The following is a 19156-nucleotide window of genomic DNA, read 5'->3' as shown; positions in this document are numbered from 1 at the left end:
CCTGGACACCACCTGCGTATGAGGGCATCGCGGGTGAGAAAGAGTCACTCCGACGAGGCTGTATCATCATCTGTTGAGGCAAAAGGAGTACAGTCTCGCCGAAGAACGTCCCGCTCCGACAGGAGCCCATCCTTTCCCTGCTACTGAAAGTAACGCAGCCTGGGAGCTGCAGGAGCTCCGGGAAAATGAAGCTATTTTTGTTAGTTATAGTTTTGATCTGAATCAGATGATGTATGTGTTAAAAGGTTTGACCTGAACTTCCAAGTTGTGGTAGAATTCCATATGCTGTCCATGGATCAGATCGAATCCTAGTCTTAAATGATTTCTCTATACTCTTAGGTTTGTGTGATTTACTTCCTGAGTTTACATTTTAGTTTCATAAACATTTATGTTATTTTCAGCAGTTGTAAACACGACATTACCACAGAGGGAATTTGGATTTTGATAGATTATGGCTGGTGAGTGTTGCTTTGTAGGTGATACTGTTGTAATTTAATCAACCTGAATGTAATGAATGTATCTTACCATAGTATATAAGTTTCTTTAATATGAAAATAAAGAAAAACTAAAGTAACATTTCTATAGATGTTCTCAAGCGTCGCTTTGAATCATCCTTTCTCTTTACTACGGTAACTTGAACCAGTAACAGTATGCAGTCAATTGTCTTCATCACAGGGAACATAGGCAAAAAATATGAATTAATTTCTTTTCTAATTTCGCACTGGTCATGCATGCAGGGAAAGCGAGTATGGCCATAGAATTATGTTGAATACCCGAAGGTGTCCATTTTCGTTTCGACTGGTAACCGGTTACAATATGATAGTTTAATAGCCCTGAAAGCCCTAATAATTAACCATCTTGTTCTACTTAAGATAATGGCATTTGCGAGGAATGAGACCTGCATTAGATGTACACTGAGCCTCAGGAGTTCGCGAGCACGTACTTGGTAGTATGTTCATGTTAACTGAGCCGGTAACAATGTATGGGAGGAGGAGTTAGGGTGCGTGGAACACAGCTCAGCGACGTGAACTGACTGTGGAATAGATGGCCACTCATGAAACACTCGAATTGTTCTTGCAGACAGATCTCGTAGTACGTTCTGTATAATTGATAACGATCAGGCGCGTGAAAAACACCCACGAATGTTAAATAACGTAATATTTCGTTGCGTTGCTTAGATCTGCAGTTGTCGTACAGCATATGTCAATCATCACGTGAAAACTATGTTAGGATGACACATTATTAGCAAGAGTCCGCAGTGGAAGTCCATAAAGGAATCCGTATACCATATTGTTACATGTGAACACAATTGGTGTGTCCAACAGGGACATGCAACCTTTACCGGCGAATAGTTATGCCTTGTGACCTCTAGTGAGTTTAGAAACTCACCGTTCCTTACCTACCTCACCTCCCACACCCTCCCAAACGTTCCCTACCCCATCCTACCCCAAACTCGTAAATACACTTTAAACTCCCAGTCGGCACACCGTCAGATCGCGCAGACCAACATATAATAAGAAATGATTCCTGACAATGTGTTACTACCTCGTATTCACCATCGTCTGCCTAAAACCTTGAGCACCTCCATTCATCGCGTTTCAACCCCTCTTTCCCTCCCTCCCTCCTTCCTTCCCTCCTTTCCTGCTTTTCAACGTCTCCTCCACCCTCCCTTCCCTCCCGCAGACTATGCATTCACGGGTGGTTGAGATGGCCTTAATGTGACATATTCCACTATGGTGATTGTATAACATCATTGTTGTAACGTCACCGTTACAAATGTTCACTTCATCATTCACTGTACTTTTCCAAATTCCAATATGATCTTGCATTATCGACACTGTTAACTTGTTAGTTCCTTAAGCCCACGAGTTGGTAATATATCAAATTCTAATACCATGAACAATGTGGATTTAGTTCACAAGCTTAATGATATCCATTTTGATTTTGATTTCAAACTTAAGTTTTCATGGTTCATCCTTGTTCACAAAAGTTCCACTTAATGATCTCTATGAATATTTAGTTGATTACCAATGGTGTCTTAGATACGTTTCCTCCTTGCATAACAACTGCCCGTGCTGCGTCTTTTATTTCATTCTTGCAATTCCCCTGACGATGTGATCATTACACGAAAGTGCACTTGGGAACTTATCGTAGTTCATTTTCCTAGTGGTTATCAGCACACACACACACACACACACACACACACACACATATATATATATATATATATATATATATATATATATATATATATATATATATATATATATCAGATTTATTGCGAAAACTTGATTGGTTGGTCGGTTTGGGATTTAGCCCTATCAACTGCCAGGGTCATTCAGACCGTCAAGGTAAGCTACATCCACAAAACGAACAGTCCTCAACACCTTCTTCAGGTGTTAAAGAAAACTCTAAGATCACATCCAGTCTCACTATACATGTGACCCATGCGAAAATTTTGCTTGAGAGTTAGTTTATAAGCTCACTGGAGACAAAGTAATATTTTTAGTCAACACTTAAAATTCAAAACCACTAGGTAAGCATTGTGGAAGAATGAGATTTTCAAAAAAATCTAATCTCTAGTTGCTTTGAAAAAATATAGAAATTGGTTAGGAAAATATAATCTAGAAAACGGGACTTTACATCGCCAATGCATTGCACCCTCTGGAGTTCTAAACTGGATGGAATCGTGGTTTACTAGGTTACGCTTGTTCACGTTCGTAAAGAGTATAAAGCCAAAAAAAAAAGTTTTATTGTATGATATCTGTATTTTTCGATGCAGCGAGCAGTAAAAACATTTATTGTTTAAGGGACAATGTACAGCGGGGAGCAAATAATTACACACACACACACACACACACACACACACACACACACACACATATATATATATATATATATATATATATATATATATATATATATATATATATATATATATATATATATATATTAAGGACCACTGAATTCATAAGAGGAAACAGAGCTCACAATTCGACTAGAAACACTGAACAGAGGAAAGGACACTTACCACCAGTTACATGGTTAGAGGTTAGGTTGTTCTTGCTGTAGTCTTTCACCTCTGACGAAGGTGTTAAGAATTTTTCGGTTGTTGGATGTGTAGCTCAATGATTACGACCTGTAAGACTGTTGATAGGCATAACTGATAGGCATACAGTGGAATGAGGTGTTGAGTGTTGAGAGGTGTTGTGTGATAAGGGTGAGGTGATGTGTGGTTAGAGTGAGGTGGTGAGGGTGAGGTGATGTGAGGTGGTGTTTGGTGAGAGTGAGGTGGTGTGTGGTGGGAGTGAGGTGGTGTGTGGTTAGAGTCAGGTGGTGTGTGGTGGGAGTGAGGTGGTGTGTGGTTAGAGTCAGGTGGTGTGTGGTGGGAGTGAGGTGGTGAGAGTGACGTAGTGTTATTGACTATGTGAATGGTGAGTGTGAAGTGGTGAGTGGTGCTCACCACTTGTGAGTGGTGAGAGTCTGGTGACAAGTGGTGAAAGTGAGGTTGTGTGAGATGAGAGTGAAATGGTAAGCTTAAGCTTGTTAGTGATGAACGAGAGCTTGTATGTAGTGAGAGTGTGGTGATGAATGGTGACAACGAGTGACGATAGTGAGGTACTCTGAGGTGCTCATGAAACGGTGAGTGATGCGAGTGAGTGATGAAAATGACGGTCATGACTAGTTAGAATGAAACTGTTGATTGTGAAAGTGAGGTGGTAAATGATAGCATTACGCCTGTGAGAGTAAGACGGTGAGGGGGGCCTTTCTACATCATTAGCCCCATAACTACGTCCTTTTTTACACGTTAATCATCAAAAATGAATTTGGTTGGTTGTTTGGGTCTTAGGCCCATCAACTGTCAGGGTCATTAAGGCCATCATCATGATCATCTTCGCTCTACAAATACACCACCAGAGAAATCTTTCTAACACCTTCAGGTACAACAGATAATTCTAAGACCACACACACTCTCACTATGCATATGGCCCACCATGACAAAATACAAATATTCTCAGTTTCTAACTCGAATATGTAGTCCATCTTCTTGGAGAGCCATTAACTGAACGTTGATTCATGTCCATTCAGGAGATGTTACCGGATTCCGCCTGCGCTTGGTCACACAGCGAGTGAAAAAGTCACCTTTGGCGAGATTATATCACTGTTTCATGTCATAGAACTTTGTACTGTAAAGGAGTCTACATTTACCTGCTACTGGAGGGAACATAACCTTGGGCTGCACTTTAGAAAAGTCCTGGGTAACACTACCTGGACTCTATTTTCATAGAGATTGGTCCTGGGGTAATTATAGGTAAACAGATATCTATTCCCGAATCTGATGGTTGTAAACAAGATGAATAATGTAGATATCAAAGGTAATTTATGTGAAAACTATAGATATATTTGCATTTTTCTATCTAAGGATTACATAGTATTTGTCAAAACCCTAATATAAACTAAAGAATATTGATCGCAGTTCTTGTACAAGAATCAATCATGAAAATTTGCTTAATATGTCTAAAGTCTTTGTCTTGGACGAGGAAAGCCAACAAGTAGAATTCATTGTATATGTCAGAAGGTAACATATCGTTTCTTTGGTGTTGTAGTAGGCCCGTCATCTATTTTGGCTACTGAAAGCCTATTTTAGACAGATGAATCCATACTCGACTAACGAATAGAGCCAGAATAGTTTACGATTAACAGTGATTCTGAACTATTCTCGTTTTCTGTCATATAATCGTCGTGGACTTGCTTCATGGGTAACTTACGAATTATTTTCTCCACTTCCAGTCGGATTTTATTTGTAAGAAAGACCCTCTTTAGAGATGTGAACATGCTCATTCAGTAACCTCAGATTTTCTTCATCTTTACCAGTAGGACTAATCTCTAAATGAAAATAACTATGTTGGTAAAAAGCTCCATTAAGACGGTAAGGTGTGCGCAAAGGATAGATGACGCCTCATCCGCCTCCGTTCACACATCATATTGTTCGTGACAAGTTTGTCACAATGTTTATCATATCGGTGCCATGGTGATTTGTCCCCTCACCTCGGGAATGGCTTTCAATGCTCAAAATGGAAGAACATGATTATAATACAGATGGAAATGATGCTATGTAGAATTCAGTTTAATATCGGTTCTCTTTGTTTCTGTTTCTCACCCACTTATAGATATCACAGTAGCGTCATTTTGACTAGTTTGAGAATTTTCGGCGACACTTGATAATGATGATCTGAGAGAGAGAATTATTGATGAAGAGAAGGTGCCAGGTTTATGATATATCTTCCTCGATTTTTAGCTGGAGGAATCGGTTGTCTGGAAGTTGAAGAAATAGAGAAGAGGGTGAGTACATTAGGGTTCTTGAAAGTACGATGAGAAGGTGGAAGAGACATATGGAGGAGAGTGATAGTTCGTGGAGTTCATCCCAGGTTCTCATTCTTCAATCAAACAAGATATACAAGAAGGATGGCTAGTCTTGTTATGGTTAGTCGTTCCTTCAAAGTTTAAGTGGAAATGAATACCTTATTCAGGTATTCATATGACCCTATGACTATACACGCTCTTATTGCAAATATGGCCCTTCTTCCAGATGCAAGCCTGGCATGGACGTTGGTCAATGACAACCCGTTCTTGGGGTGTCATGCATGACTGGCACAGGTCGGGTTTCAGTACTCGAAGTGTCATTACTGAGCGAGTGTTCTCGACATGTCATTACTGGCACAGGTCGGGTATCTGTATCCGGGTTGCCATTACTAACACAGGTTAGCCAAGGTGTAACTGTAGGTATACTAGGCTCTTGTAGGTGGATGTGTGTGTGTGTGTGTGTGTGTGTGTGTGTGTGTGTGTGTGTGTGTGTGTATGGTGGGTGTGTGACTCCAGCGATGAGTGACGCCCCAAGATATGGAGCTCAAATACAACATGCCCACTCCCACCTCTTGTGGTATTGTTCCCTGTCTCCACTGACCTTGAGTATGGATTCTTCTTCAGCATGGTCTCTTGGTAAGCCAAATGCTGTCTCCTCACCGCTGATAAAGGCATTCCTCCCAACCCTGCAATGTGTTGCTTCTCTAATCATGCTGCATGATGCTGTGCCCAACCCTGCAGCATATAAGTCTCCTTCCATCTCGCTGTACATTCTCTACCCAGGTTTGTAGTTGATATCATTTATCCTCCAGTTCTACAGCACTGGTGTTTTTTTTCCTAAACCTTGTAGTCAGATGTTTGACTAGTCCTGCAGCATGTTCACTCCCTAGTTTTACTGCACAATCTTTAGGCAATTTAGTAGCACTCTGTCTCCACAACGACGACGTAACGTACCTTTCAGTCTACAGTATAGCACTGTCTTCAACCCTACACCACACACCTTTCTCTTGGCGGTACCACTTTTCCTCTCAGCCCTACAATATGGCATCTAGCGTAGCTCCATAGTAGGTTACCTTCATCCTTCCCACGTATCACCTCCTCAACCTTCTAGCAGCATATTTCTTCCCCAATCCCCGTAGCATATGTGACCCCTTACCGTCCTGTAGCATAGCACTATTAGCTTGTCACAGCTTTTCCTCACTCCTCTACCATGTCTTCCCCAGACCTGCAGCATGTTGCCTTCCTCGTCTCAAAACATTATTATTATCTTAATGTTGTCCATCCATGAAATGCTGTCTCTCATCCCTAACCTTACTGGTGTCATCCATGCTAACCCAAGGTCCGTAGCATCGAGCCCTTCTATAAGGTCGTGATATGCTCCTTCACTGGAAGCCTTCCACCCTTCCCTAAGGTTGCAAAATGCTCTCTCTCCTGCAGCCCTGAAGCACCGGTCCCTAGCTTAGTACTGCAACATGTCTCTCTCTCTCTCTCTCTCTCTCTCTCTCTCTCTCTCTCTCTCTCTCTCTCTCTCTCTCTCTCTCTCTCTCTCTCTCTCTCTCTCTTCCCCCTCCTATATAGCCCAGCACCATGAGCTATCCCGCCGCCCCCCAAAACCCTACAAATAATTTTTCCTCTCCTGACCCTTAAACCCAGCTGTACGACGAGTTCCGTCCGGCCCCTATACCCCACAACACACTGCCTCCCACAGCATCGCACAGAGCATGTTGGGTGTGCTGGGTAACGTTTACCAATTCGCCCATACTCTCTCCCTTGTCCAAGAGGGATATACTCCACTAGCAAGTTAAAATATTACCAATAAAAGTTGAAATTACCGTTGTAACAGGGTCCCCTCTCTCCCTCCTGCTTGATGTATGGGAAGGATATTCATTGCTTTTAATGTTTTTATGGGCACTGAGTGCAGTAAGTTAATTGAGCATATAAATCAGGTTATAATGATAGGGACACAGACAGACACAGTATTTATTGTGCAGTCCTACACACACGTTACACACTGGGGTCGACATCACAAATGGAAATAGATAGTACACTCTTTTTCACACAAGCAGTAGAAATCGATCTAATCTTAATTTTGTTTTGTTTTTATATACATATATATTTTTTTTCTTTTATAGAAATGCGTAAGTACATTAAAGGGACGCATGAACCATTGCGTCAAAAGATATGACAGTCTTAGTTTATTATGAATAAGTCTGAGGATACATAAATAATAATTATAGTTATGATGGATATACACTACTGGGGTGAAAACGATAAATGAATTATGGAAAGACAATTGGTAAGAACAGTGGAGAGGGGAAGGGTTATGTCTGGTCATGGAAGACTTGACCATGATGGCATAATGCTGGGGATGTTGATGACCTGGAATTCAAATGACCTGATGTTCAAACATACATACATACATACATAAGTACATGCTTACATACTAGGAGTAAGGATATGGTACATTTTGTACAATGTTAGAGACAAGGTAACACGAATATAAAACTCTCTCCCTGTAACACACACAGAATAATCACACACACACACACACCCACACAGACAGACAGACAGACAGACAGACAGACAGACAGACACACACACACACACACACACACACACACACACACACACACACACACACACACACACACGTCGATACATAGCTATATACAGGCAGTCACAGAATAATACAAGAATAGAACAAGAGAGACAGATAAGCATACATAGATATCCATGTTGTTCTGTTGACAATCATACAAGCAAACATAAGCAGACACATATACAGAGAACACACAAGCACAAACTTGTGATTATACACAAGGGCAAATACACTCATGAACATGACCTCACACAGTTTGTACTACACACACAGGTACACCCATAAAGAACATACGAACAGGCACACCCTCAAACACAGACACGCACAGACAAACGCACAAGTATACGAACACTCAAATAAAGACACACGTATATACCCAGGGCCACCACACGCACACAAGCAAGCACACCCACAGAAACACAGACACCTACTCCGTAGTACAATGCATACCGTTGCGATCCTTTCAGTTCAGTGAGCCTGGGTTCGAATCCCAAGCAGGACGGCCAGCACCCATCCAACCCAGCTATTCATCCTCCTACTTTGGGCCTGCGGATAAATGGGTACCTGGCGTAAGCTGGGATGTGTATATGTATATGTATGAGTATGCATGTATGTGGAGGAATAAGAAACAGAGCAACACTTGTGTTAAACCTCTCTTACCGGAACGCACATATAATGACATAGACAAAACACACAAAAGCAGGCACATACAAGCACATACAGGCACGCAAAACAAGCATAAGCATACACGCAGATGCACAGACACGCACGCACGTAGATTAAAAGTCCACTCAAACAAGCACAAGTGCATATAAGCACAAACACACACAAGGACAAGATTAACCACACATACATGTATGATACAAGCACAGTTATATATACTCAAGCACACAATCACGCTTCCAAGCACAAACAAGCGCTTTAAATTATATATATATATATATATATATATATATATATATATATATATATATATATATATATAAACTTATAGATAGGTGTACTCAAAATGAGAATATTTAAATTGACGAATTTCATCAGGTACGAAACATACTGAAGGCTTCCACTCACTACAGGCGCTACAACTCAAGTGAATATGAGAAGAATTATGGTATATATATATATCTTTTCTTTTTCTTTTAAACTATTCGCCATTTCCCGCATTAGCGAGGTAGCGTTAAGAACAGAGGACTGGGCCTTTGAGGGAATACCCTCACCTGGCCCAATTCTCTGTTCCTTCTTTTGGAAAATTAAAAAAAACCCGAGAGGGGAGGATTTCCAGCCCCCCGCTCCCTCCCCTTTTAGTCACCTTCTACGACACGCAGGGAATACGTGGGAAGTACTCTTAATCCCCTATCCCCAGGGATAATATATATATATATATATATATATATATATATATATATATATATATATATATATATATATATATATATCATTTTCATACTGGAGGTTTGCGAGAATATGAAACTGTTTGACGTGGAGCCATCAGAAATACCATAGACTTTCCTAACAATTTAGTAGCTGGGGGCAGTGCCCTTGGAATCACCATCTCCCGGATTCTAAAGCTTGCTCGTCAAAGTAGACTGCTTGATCACACCCTAAGCTCGACGCCACGACCTTTGAGCACGACGGTACGACCCTTGATACCGATTCTACGTCTTCTGAGCACGACGGTACGACCCTTAAACACAGAAGTACAATTCTCAGGTTTTGATAAGTCTGTCCTTTATAAATCCTGTGTCTTCAAGAAAACGTAAAAGATCAGGTTAAAGGACAGATCATCATATTAATTGGTGGTGGAGTCGTGCTGTAGGGTCGTACCGTCGTGCTGGAGGGTCGTACCGTCGTGCTCAGTGGTCGTACCATATCCATTTAGACCAGTAATGAGGCATAACCCAGGGATGTAAGAACGAGAAACAGCGTTTACTACGAGAAAGCAGAACACACACGCACACACACAGACTCGTGTGAAAAAGATTGTACTATTTACTACGTAAAGCTAATTTATTTATTCACAATCATTGTATTTTACTGTATGAATATAATGAACAGCGATATCTTCTTTTCGTTAAACCTTAGAGCGAAGGGGAGTTACCAAAAATACGAAGCCATGTGCTACTGTTCAATTCAACTATTTCAAAAGCTTCTCAGAGACGGACAATATTTTCAGGGTTTTAAATTTGATGAATTTAGAAATAAATTTGTTAAAAATAGAATTAATGTATGAAATTTTTCAAGGTTTTAAATTTGATAACTTTGAGAACAAAATTGGTATATTTGAAGATACGATCGATTAAAGACAATTGATTGATTTGAAATTATGGTAGATTATAAAATTGATAAATCTGAAAATATGATAGATTTTCAGACTCGATGAATTTGAAACTTTATATACATTTGAAAATATGTTAGATCTGCAAATTTGAACAATTTGAAAATTTGAGAAATTCATTCTTTTTTTATACTTTCTTTTGCTTTGATTACACATCATATATATATACAATGATTTATGGAATGAACTAAGACAGTCGATACATTGATTCATGGACACTGCTAAGTTATAAAATTTGATAGACCTGTATGATAAGCTAATAATCATATGCATATCTTTTAACAACATCAATGCGATGCAGATAAACTGCTTTACGAAGCAGATGAAGAGACGTGCATTCCTTTATATATATATATATATATATATATATATATATATATATATATATATATATATATATATATATATATATATATATATATATATATATATATATTCGGAAATGTTTCACGTTTGATTTTCATCAACATTTTGTTTCGTCCTTTAAGCTGAGATTACTCGAAGTCCCTAATGCATTAGATCTGGATATTTTCCCTTGAAGGAAGAACACAGACGTTTCCCTGAATACGACTACATCCACAGTAACGACCGGAGACACACACACAAAACGACCAGTTAGCACAAAATAGATAGAGGGTCTTAGTTCGCCCACACCATAATATCCCCTCCGGGTATATAACGAAATGTCTGAGGCGAGACAAGGTATGGGAGAGATCACCAGGCTATATATATGTATATATAAATGGAGCCGTTTCGTGTAATTATCAGCTGCTGGTCTCACTACACTTCGCCAATCTGTGGACGAGCTGGTTCGCCGTAAACACAGCAGGTTCGACGCTATACCCTCTAGGAAAGGTGTTGAAACCTCTCCTCTGGGAGAACGTGAACCACACGCTGAACGCGTCGAGGTGAGCGTTTGGGCAGCTGAAGACCCAGGTGGCGGCGAAGCAGGAGGTTGCCAGGAGGAGGAGGGAGAGGATTGTGTGTGACGTGGAGCGGTGAGTCTGCGGTCCGCTGCTGCTGCCACCGCTACTGCTGCTGGCCGAGCCTGGGAGAGCGTCGTGCTGCATGGCTGCCGAATTCTCACCTGAAACAGGTACGAAATGAGGAGTTAACTTCTTCATCAACGTTGGTAACATTAGAGACAGGATACCTAACTGGTCACTGGGGTTTTAACATTCTAATTAGGTGGTTCGTAGTGTTAAATGCATGATACTACTTGCTAACAAGCTGGGAATATGAATTTCTTGGAGTTGGTGTTAACAACAAGTTAAATACAGTTAATAGTTGAGCTAGGAACTTTGAAGGCTGACCTTTACTTGAACGTAAAACTTGAGAACTTAGAGTAAAACTTGACGCACGAAGTTTGGATGTTGCTGACGCAACAGACAGGAATTTTGTTTAAGTGAACCAGGAACATGGAATTTGATCGCTACTTTACTAAACCTAGGGACATGGTATCCGGGCCATAGGATCCGGTTGCCACTAAACGTTGGAAATGGGATCTGGTTGCCACTAAACCTGGAAAATAGGATCTGGTTGCCAGTGAATCAGGGACATGGGATCTGGTTGCCAGCAAATCAGGAGAAATAGGATCTGGTTGCCAGTAAATCAGGGACATGGGATCGGGTTGCCAGTAAATCAGGAGAAATAGGATTTGGTTGCCAGCGAATCAGGAGACATGGGATCGGGCTGCCACTACACTAGAGACATGGGATCTGGTTGCCAGTTAACTGGGGGCATTAAAGCTTGATTGCCACAAAAACCCAAGAACGTGGACCTCACACGTTACTAAACTAAACTTAGAGAAGTGGAATTGGGTTGTTACTAAGACCGAGACACATGGAAGGTGGGTCATTACTGAAACCAAAGCTGCGGAATTTCGCTCTTCCTAGAACTACAAACTGCAATATCACTTATCCCTAAAAACAGCGACGTGGTGAATGACTTGTTACAAAAATACAAAAAAAAAAAACCATGACAATTAAGTATCATTTATACATTACGAATGCAAATTAGGCGTTATTAAAACTAGAAACAGGTGAATGGCGTGTTCTGCCAACAAAGAGACGTTAACAGAAGCACGTAAGAAAAAAAAAAAGGAAAGAAATGGTCATAAAGCCCCGCAGCGAAAAAGAGTTCCTGAAGATGTTAATGTTGGAATCAAACATTAATCACAACGCAAGATAAAGATGACCTCCTGTCTATGCCAATTTGGGCCACTGAATCATCCTATCCTGTCGTGAGTACATGATGAACCGTAATTACCCTTGTAAACAGGCGTCTTAATGATGTCTGAATGCTGCCAAAATTTTCCTAATTGTAAGATGTTTTATGATATCTTCTAATGATTGTAATGGACCAAGCTATAAGTAATTAACCCTTCATGAGGAGGTGAGAAAGGTGTGTTACTTGACACACTCTATACACGACTCTCTGGAAACACGGTAGACGAGTGTATGACATGAAGACTATGGAGTCGTTTGCTGTCTTGACGTCCAACACAACTTAGGTGACAAGTCATTAACAGAAATGGTGATGCAGTGACGAATATGACCATAGATTTTTCAATCGCAAAAATTAACCTTTTCGAACTGCCTTTTCTGTGGTATCACACAAATGGCAAACATAGATTGTAACTGTGCAAATTGACACATAGATGCACACGAGCACATTACACGAGGACTAACGTACGCGAACGTACAGACATTTTCATCCGCTGAAAATCCTAAGTTGTGCGTCACAGAGAAGTGTAAAGATTAAGGAATCAATAGACTTTGATGATGACAGTAAAAAGAATACGAAACATCAGAAAGATAAGAAAAAATGCAAAAGATCCTTGACTGTTTTCGTATCAGAAGTCCCTCGGTGAGACCCAAAACTTTCGTCTTTAATGATAACATCAAATTGAGTCTAATTTCTGTTTTACATTGTGACTGTTTCCCTGACTTAGCCCCTCCAGCATGACAACAGGTGTCATACTTGAGTATGACCGTAGCCGAGAGCCTGTATCTCCCCTTTGAAATGTGATCCCCTCTCACCCCGGCCCAACGCGACCCCCACCCACCCACCCCACACTTCTACAACAAATGTGTCCCATATGTTTGCCTTACAATGTGGACTTTTACCTTAACCAAAAGTGACCCTAACTTAAAGCAACTGTGACCTCGAATCATTCCCTTAAATATGACCTCTCACCACACCCGGTAATGCCCACTTATAGCCAACATGACCTTGCCCCCCCCACCTCCCTTTCAGTGTGACCTCTCCCTCAACCTGAGGTCATCATATGACGTAATCAGGCCCTTGTACCTTATCATCCTCTGCAACTAGGAGGGGAGGTCGAGGGGTTTTATAGAGTTACATAGATACACAGACCACACAGACCCCCACGTTGAAGCGAGGTGGTCTGGCCTTAACTTAAGAGGATGATGACCATTAGACGCCACGTATAGTTCCCGACTACCATCCTCTCCCTCCACCCGACGCGTAGGAACAAGCCTAACTGCTGACCTGCTATGACGTGGACGGTGACGGTGTCGCTGGTGAAGTTCTTGTACCAGCAGGAATACACGCCGGAGTCGGAGGGGGTGGCGTCCGCCACGTACAGGCGGCTCCTGAGGTAACCAGAGGATTTGTCTCCCTTCACACTGAGGGAGAGAGGAGAGGATAATATTACGAATTGCTGATCTCTCAGTGACGAGGAACTAAGACGAGAGAGTGATTATCAATGTGTACATGCACAATTTATATATATATATATATATATATATATATATATATATATACATATGGGTTTGACCAACATTTAACATGATTCTACATCAGTAAGGATAGAGGGAAGAGATTTGACCAGTCTCCAAGTGATTATCAATGAACACGGGAAGAAATTTAATCAGTCCTTTACTTATCATCTCCGGCTGAGGACATGGGATTAACCCAAGACTTACTGATAAATCAAATAACCCGAGAAAGACATTGGTAGTCGAACTATATTGTAAACTGTCAAAGGAACTGTCAAGTGTGCATGTTTATTGAGGGATCTGTGCAATATTGATGAGAGTGGCGATAAGAATGGTGTTGGGGCCACAGCACACACACACACGCACCCTCCGAATGCGTCCTGTGTTTTACGCCGCAGTGTGTTGCGTGTCGTTGTGCTTTACGCCGAAAAGTGTGTTGCGTATGCTCCCTATATCTCTGCATACAAAAGCTGTTGATCTAATAACAGCTGTAGGAGTTATTACAACAGACGTAGTGGCAGTAATTGTAGTAGGTTTAGCTGTAATTGTAGTATTCATATCAGCGGTAGTTTTAGTATTAGTGCAAATAGTAGTAGTAGTAGTAGCAGTAGTAGTAGTAGTAGTAGTAGCAGTGGTAGTAGTAGTAGTAGTAGAAGTAGTAGTAGTAGTAGCAGTCGTCTTGATATTTTTACTAGTCGCAACAAAAGTAGTAAAGAAGTTTCATATATGATGATGGTAGAACCTTATATACTATATTTGTATAAGTTTAATTACATGCGAGAACTGCTATATTGATAATGTGGTAATTTGAAGCTATACTGACATGCTATTTAAGCTACACTGCAGTAGTGGGAGCTGCAGACTGTAGTGTCCAGGACCTGACCAGACCTTCGGCACAGGATAACACTGAGCGAAAAGTTTCTAATAATGAGACAAAACTGGGTTGAGGGGAACCATTTGTGTCCCTGATTTTTGTAGCCATTTTCGTTTTTCCAAGAATCTGGTAAATGGAAGTCTTTTACGCCCAAAGGTCAACGGTTCTTGGGTTCGATCCAGGGGATCCTGTCATTCATAGTGCCATTGTCATCTGTGCCACCTGGGTATTGTGTCATTTGCGTCACCTACGGTCCTGTGTCAATCCAAATCCTATTTTGGTGTCGATAGAGTTTCCTAGATGTCTCCCAGGTCTTGTGTCAGTGTGTCTGCCAGGTCTTGTGTCAGTATGTCTGCCAGGTCTTGTGTCAGTATGTCTGCCAGGTCTTGTGTCAGTATGTCTGCCAGATCTTGTGTCAGTATGCCTCCCAGGTCCTTGTGTCAGTATGTCTGCCAGGTCTTGTGTCAGTAAGTCTGCCAGGTCTTGTGTCAGTATGTCTCCCAGGTCTTATATCAGTATGTCTCCCAGGTCTTGTGTCAGTATGCCTCCCAGGTCTTATGTCAGTATATCTTCCAGGTCTTGTCTTGTGTCAATATGTCTCCCAGGTCTTGTGTCAGTATGTCTCCCAGGTCTTGTGTCAGTATGTCTCCCAGGTCTTGTGTCAGTATGTCTCCCAGGTCTTGTGTCCGTATGTCTCCCAGGTCTTGTGTCAATATGTCTCCCAGGTCTTGTGTCAGTATGTCTCCCAGGTCTTGTGTCAGTATGTCTCCCAGGTCTTGTGTCCGTATGTCTCCCAGATCTTGTGTCAGTATGTCTCCCAGGTCTTGTGTCAATATGTCTCCCAGGTCTTGTGTCAGTATGTCTCCCAGGTCTTGTGTCAATATGTCTCCCAGGTCTTGTGTCAATATGTCTCCCAGGTCTTGTGTCAGTATGTCTGCCAGGTCTTGTGTCAGTATGTCTGCCAGGTCTCGTGTCAGTATGTCTCCCAGGTCTTGTGTCAGTATGTCTCCCAGGTCTTGTGTCAGTATGTCTCCCAGGTCTTGTGTCAGTATGTCTCCCAGGTCTTGTGTCAATATGTCTCCCAGGTCTTGTGTCAGTATGTCTCCCAGGTCTTGTGTCAGTGTGTCTCCCAGGTCTTGTGTCAGTATGTCTCCCAGGTCTTGTGTCAGTATGTCTCTCAGGTCTTGTGTCAGTATGTCTCCCAGGTCTTGTGTCAGTATGTCTCCCAGGTCTTGTGTCAGTATGTCTCCCAGGTCTTGTGTCAGTATGTCTGCCAGGTCTTGTGTCAGTATGTCTCCCAGGTCTTATGTCATTATGTCTCCCAGGTCTTGTGTCATTATGTCTCCCAGGTCTTGTGTCAGTATGTCTCCCAGGTCTTGTGTCAGTATGTCTCCCAGGTCTTGTGTCAGTATGTCTGCCAGGTCTTGTGTCAGTATGTCTCCCAGGTCTTGTGTCAGTATGTCTCCCAGGTCTTGTGTCAGTATGTCTGCCAGGTCTTATGTCATTATGTCTCCCAGGTCTTGTGTCATTATGTCTCCCAGGTCTTGTCTTGTGTCAGTGTGTCTCCCAGGTCTTGTGTCAGTGTGTCTCCCAGGTCTTGTGTCATTATGTCTCCCAGGTCTTGTGTCAGTATGTCTGCCAGGTCTTGTGTCAGTATGTCTCCCAGGTCTTGTGTCAGTGTGTCTCCCAGGTCTTGTGTCAGTGTGTCTCCCAGGTCTTGTGTCAGTATGTCTCCTAGGTCTTGTGTCAGTATGTCTCCCAGGTCCTCTATCACCTACGACGCCTGGGTCATGTACCACCAGCGTCTCCCACGTCATATGTCACCTGCACTTCCACACCTTACGTCCACGATGGCAACACGACTTTCGTCTCGTCTTAAAATCACCTAATGAGTCCAGGGGACCTAGTTCACCTTACCCTCCTCACTCGTCTCCCATGGCTCACCTACTGCTACTATTTTCCTTATAGCTCACCTACTGCCATCACTCTCCTCACACCTCACCTACTTCTACCATTCTCCTCATAGCTCACCAACCTACCACCACTTTCCTCATAACTCACCTAACTATACCACCTATGCTCCTCACGACTCACCTAATGCCGCCCCTGGAGGTATTGTAGGTGAGGGTTGTGGCGTCCCTTCGCCAGGTGACGGCGCCGTGAGGGAACGGGACCCTCTCGATGATACACTTCAGTTCGATCATACTGCCGCTGTTGTAATGTTTCTCCAGCACCTTCGTGCCCCGCTCGTCCACCACACGTGCCACGGGCTCTGGAAAAGGGAAACGGCGTCAGCTGGAGTTAGCGGATTAGGGAGGGCTCAGGGAGGAGTTATTATATAAATAGCCAGGTTTTCCTCACCTCGCTTTCTTTCCTGTGGGCGGTAAATGTGGCTGGATCATTCATATACTCGCACTAAGCCAGAGGGTTGCACAGCAGATCTGTACATATATTTCTACGAGTAATATACTTTGAAACAGACTCTTCATACATGTGTAGTTATTCATATATACATATACATCTGACTGAATTTTACGTCTTTCTTTGCATATTTCTACCTGTAGTAAGGATTAGGTTTTCCGGTTCATGTTAGATGATGTTATTATAGATTGTCTTTTCCTCTGTCTAAGTAGGGGAGCTGTGTGTTTGTCCGTGTGTCTGTGTGTGGTGATAGGGGCTCATGGTGACGGTGGTGGAAATGGTGATGATTGTGGTGGCGGTGGAGTTATCGTGTGTGACGCCAGTAATGATGGTGGTGATGGTGAGAATGAAGGCTGTGGTGGTGGTAGAGAAGTGCGTCCATGGCGCGGTGGTGGAGATAGTGATGGGGTGTGGGTTGTATTGGTGTTGGAGATGGTAATGTTGGGGGTAGTAATGTTGGTAGTGTTGGTGTTAGCGTTGATTAGTATTTGGTGTTCAAAGGTGGTAGTGTTGGAGTTGGAGGTTGATTGGTTATCTGGGTGTGGCGATGGTCACTATGATGATGGTGTGAGTGACTGGTGATCAGTGGCAGAGCTGGTAACAGCGTCGAACACGGGCAAGTGACGGAGATCCTCGCGTGAGCAAAAGACTCACCGCGTATCGACCTACACTGGCCCGAGAGAGAGAGAGAGAGAGAGAGAGAGAGAGAGAGAGAGAGAGAGAGAGAGAGAGAGAGAGAGAGAGAGAGAGAGAGAGAGAGAGAGAGAATACCCTGTCTGATATATCCAGCTGGTCTTTACCGTCTGAGACGCGTCTTTCTTTATTTTTTTTTCCTCATCTGTCCTGAATCACCAGCCCAATCATTGCCCTCAGTTCTGTTGATGGAGCCCGTGACTTCCCTTTTCCATCACCAAGTCAATATGAAACAGGGGGGAAAAGAATTGATCAGGCTTGGTAAATTTCATCTTATTTTTCTTTTCTTTCTTTCCCGTCAAACTTGGAGCAGCTCTCTCCTGTTTCGAAGAAGTTAACACACTCTTACAGCGCCAGATGGAAGGTGATATTGCCTCGTCAATATCAGGTCAAGAGATTGAAAAGGTCGGGACTCACGTTTCCCAGCTCCTGTTGTAGAATTTCTCCCTACGAATAAATCTTCCTTTTAGGTCATCGTTATGCATAGGAAAAGTACTTAATTCACAATACACAATACCCCAGGAAAAATGTTTATATAGAAGAGTCCTGGTGTTACCCAAGACCTTTCTAAAGGCTCCTGTACCCCCGTGGCTGCGCTACGTGTAGTAGCAGGGAAATGTAGACTCATTTGGAATGGGAAATTCTCTGACGGGACTTGCACTCCCAGTTCTATAGCTTCGTCAAAGGGTGACTTTCACTCGCGTTCTGGCCTGGAGTAGCCAGAGTTCGGTGACACTTGTGTACATGTACAGGAGAGAAGGGAAAATGCTCGTGAAAATGTTTGTGTGTCCAGAATACATGAAGATATGAATAAAGGTTAGAGATGATTAAGAGGAGAAAGGAGGGAATATTAGAGGAATGTTAGAAAAGGTTAGATAAAGGTTAATGAGGATCAGATAAGGTTAATACAGATTAGATAAGTATTAAAAAGGGTTGGAGGAAAGTTAAAAAGGACATATTAGGGAAACCAAAATAGGGTGCATTGTGTCTATAATCAAACTACTGTGTTGGTGTTTTTGAAAACAACCAAATTCTTGATAACTTTGCCGATGAATTGTTGTTATGGTGTTACCAGACTCCACCTGCCTGTGGTTAAATTACAGCTTAAGAAGTCATCGTGGGTGAGG

At 42.2% G+C, this 19156-nt stretch overlaps 1 protein-coding gene across 1 annotated transcript in view; it reads right to left on the bottom strand.

The window, feature by feature from the left end:
* Positions 1-10696: 10696 nt before the first annotated feature.
* Positions 10697-19156, bottom strand: part of LOC139750816 (uncharacterized) — a 391495-nt gene continuing 383035 nt past the window's right edge. The window contains exons 6-8 of the mRNA XM_071665583.1: positions 17010-17187; positions 13812-13948; positions 10697-11385 (exon numbers count right to left, since the gene is read on the bottom strand). Of these exons, the coding sequence (XP_071521684.1) occupies positions 11063-11385; positions 13812-13948; positions 17010-17187 (638 nt within the window). The 3' untranslated portion in view covers positions 10697-11062. The remainder of the gene's footprint in view (positions 11386-13811; positions 13949-17009; positions 17188-19156) is intronic.

Source organism: Panulirus ornatus, chromosome 10 (assembly GCF_036320965.1).
Source record: "Panulirus ornatus isolate Po-2019 chromosome 10, ASM3632096v1, whole genome shotgun sequence".
NCBI lineage: Eukaryota > Metazoa > Arthropoda > Malacostraca > Decapoda > Palinuridae > Panulirus > Panulirus ornatus.
Note: the sequence above shows the minus strand (reverse complement) of the source record. Positions and strands in the feature narration are given on the sequence as shown.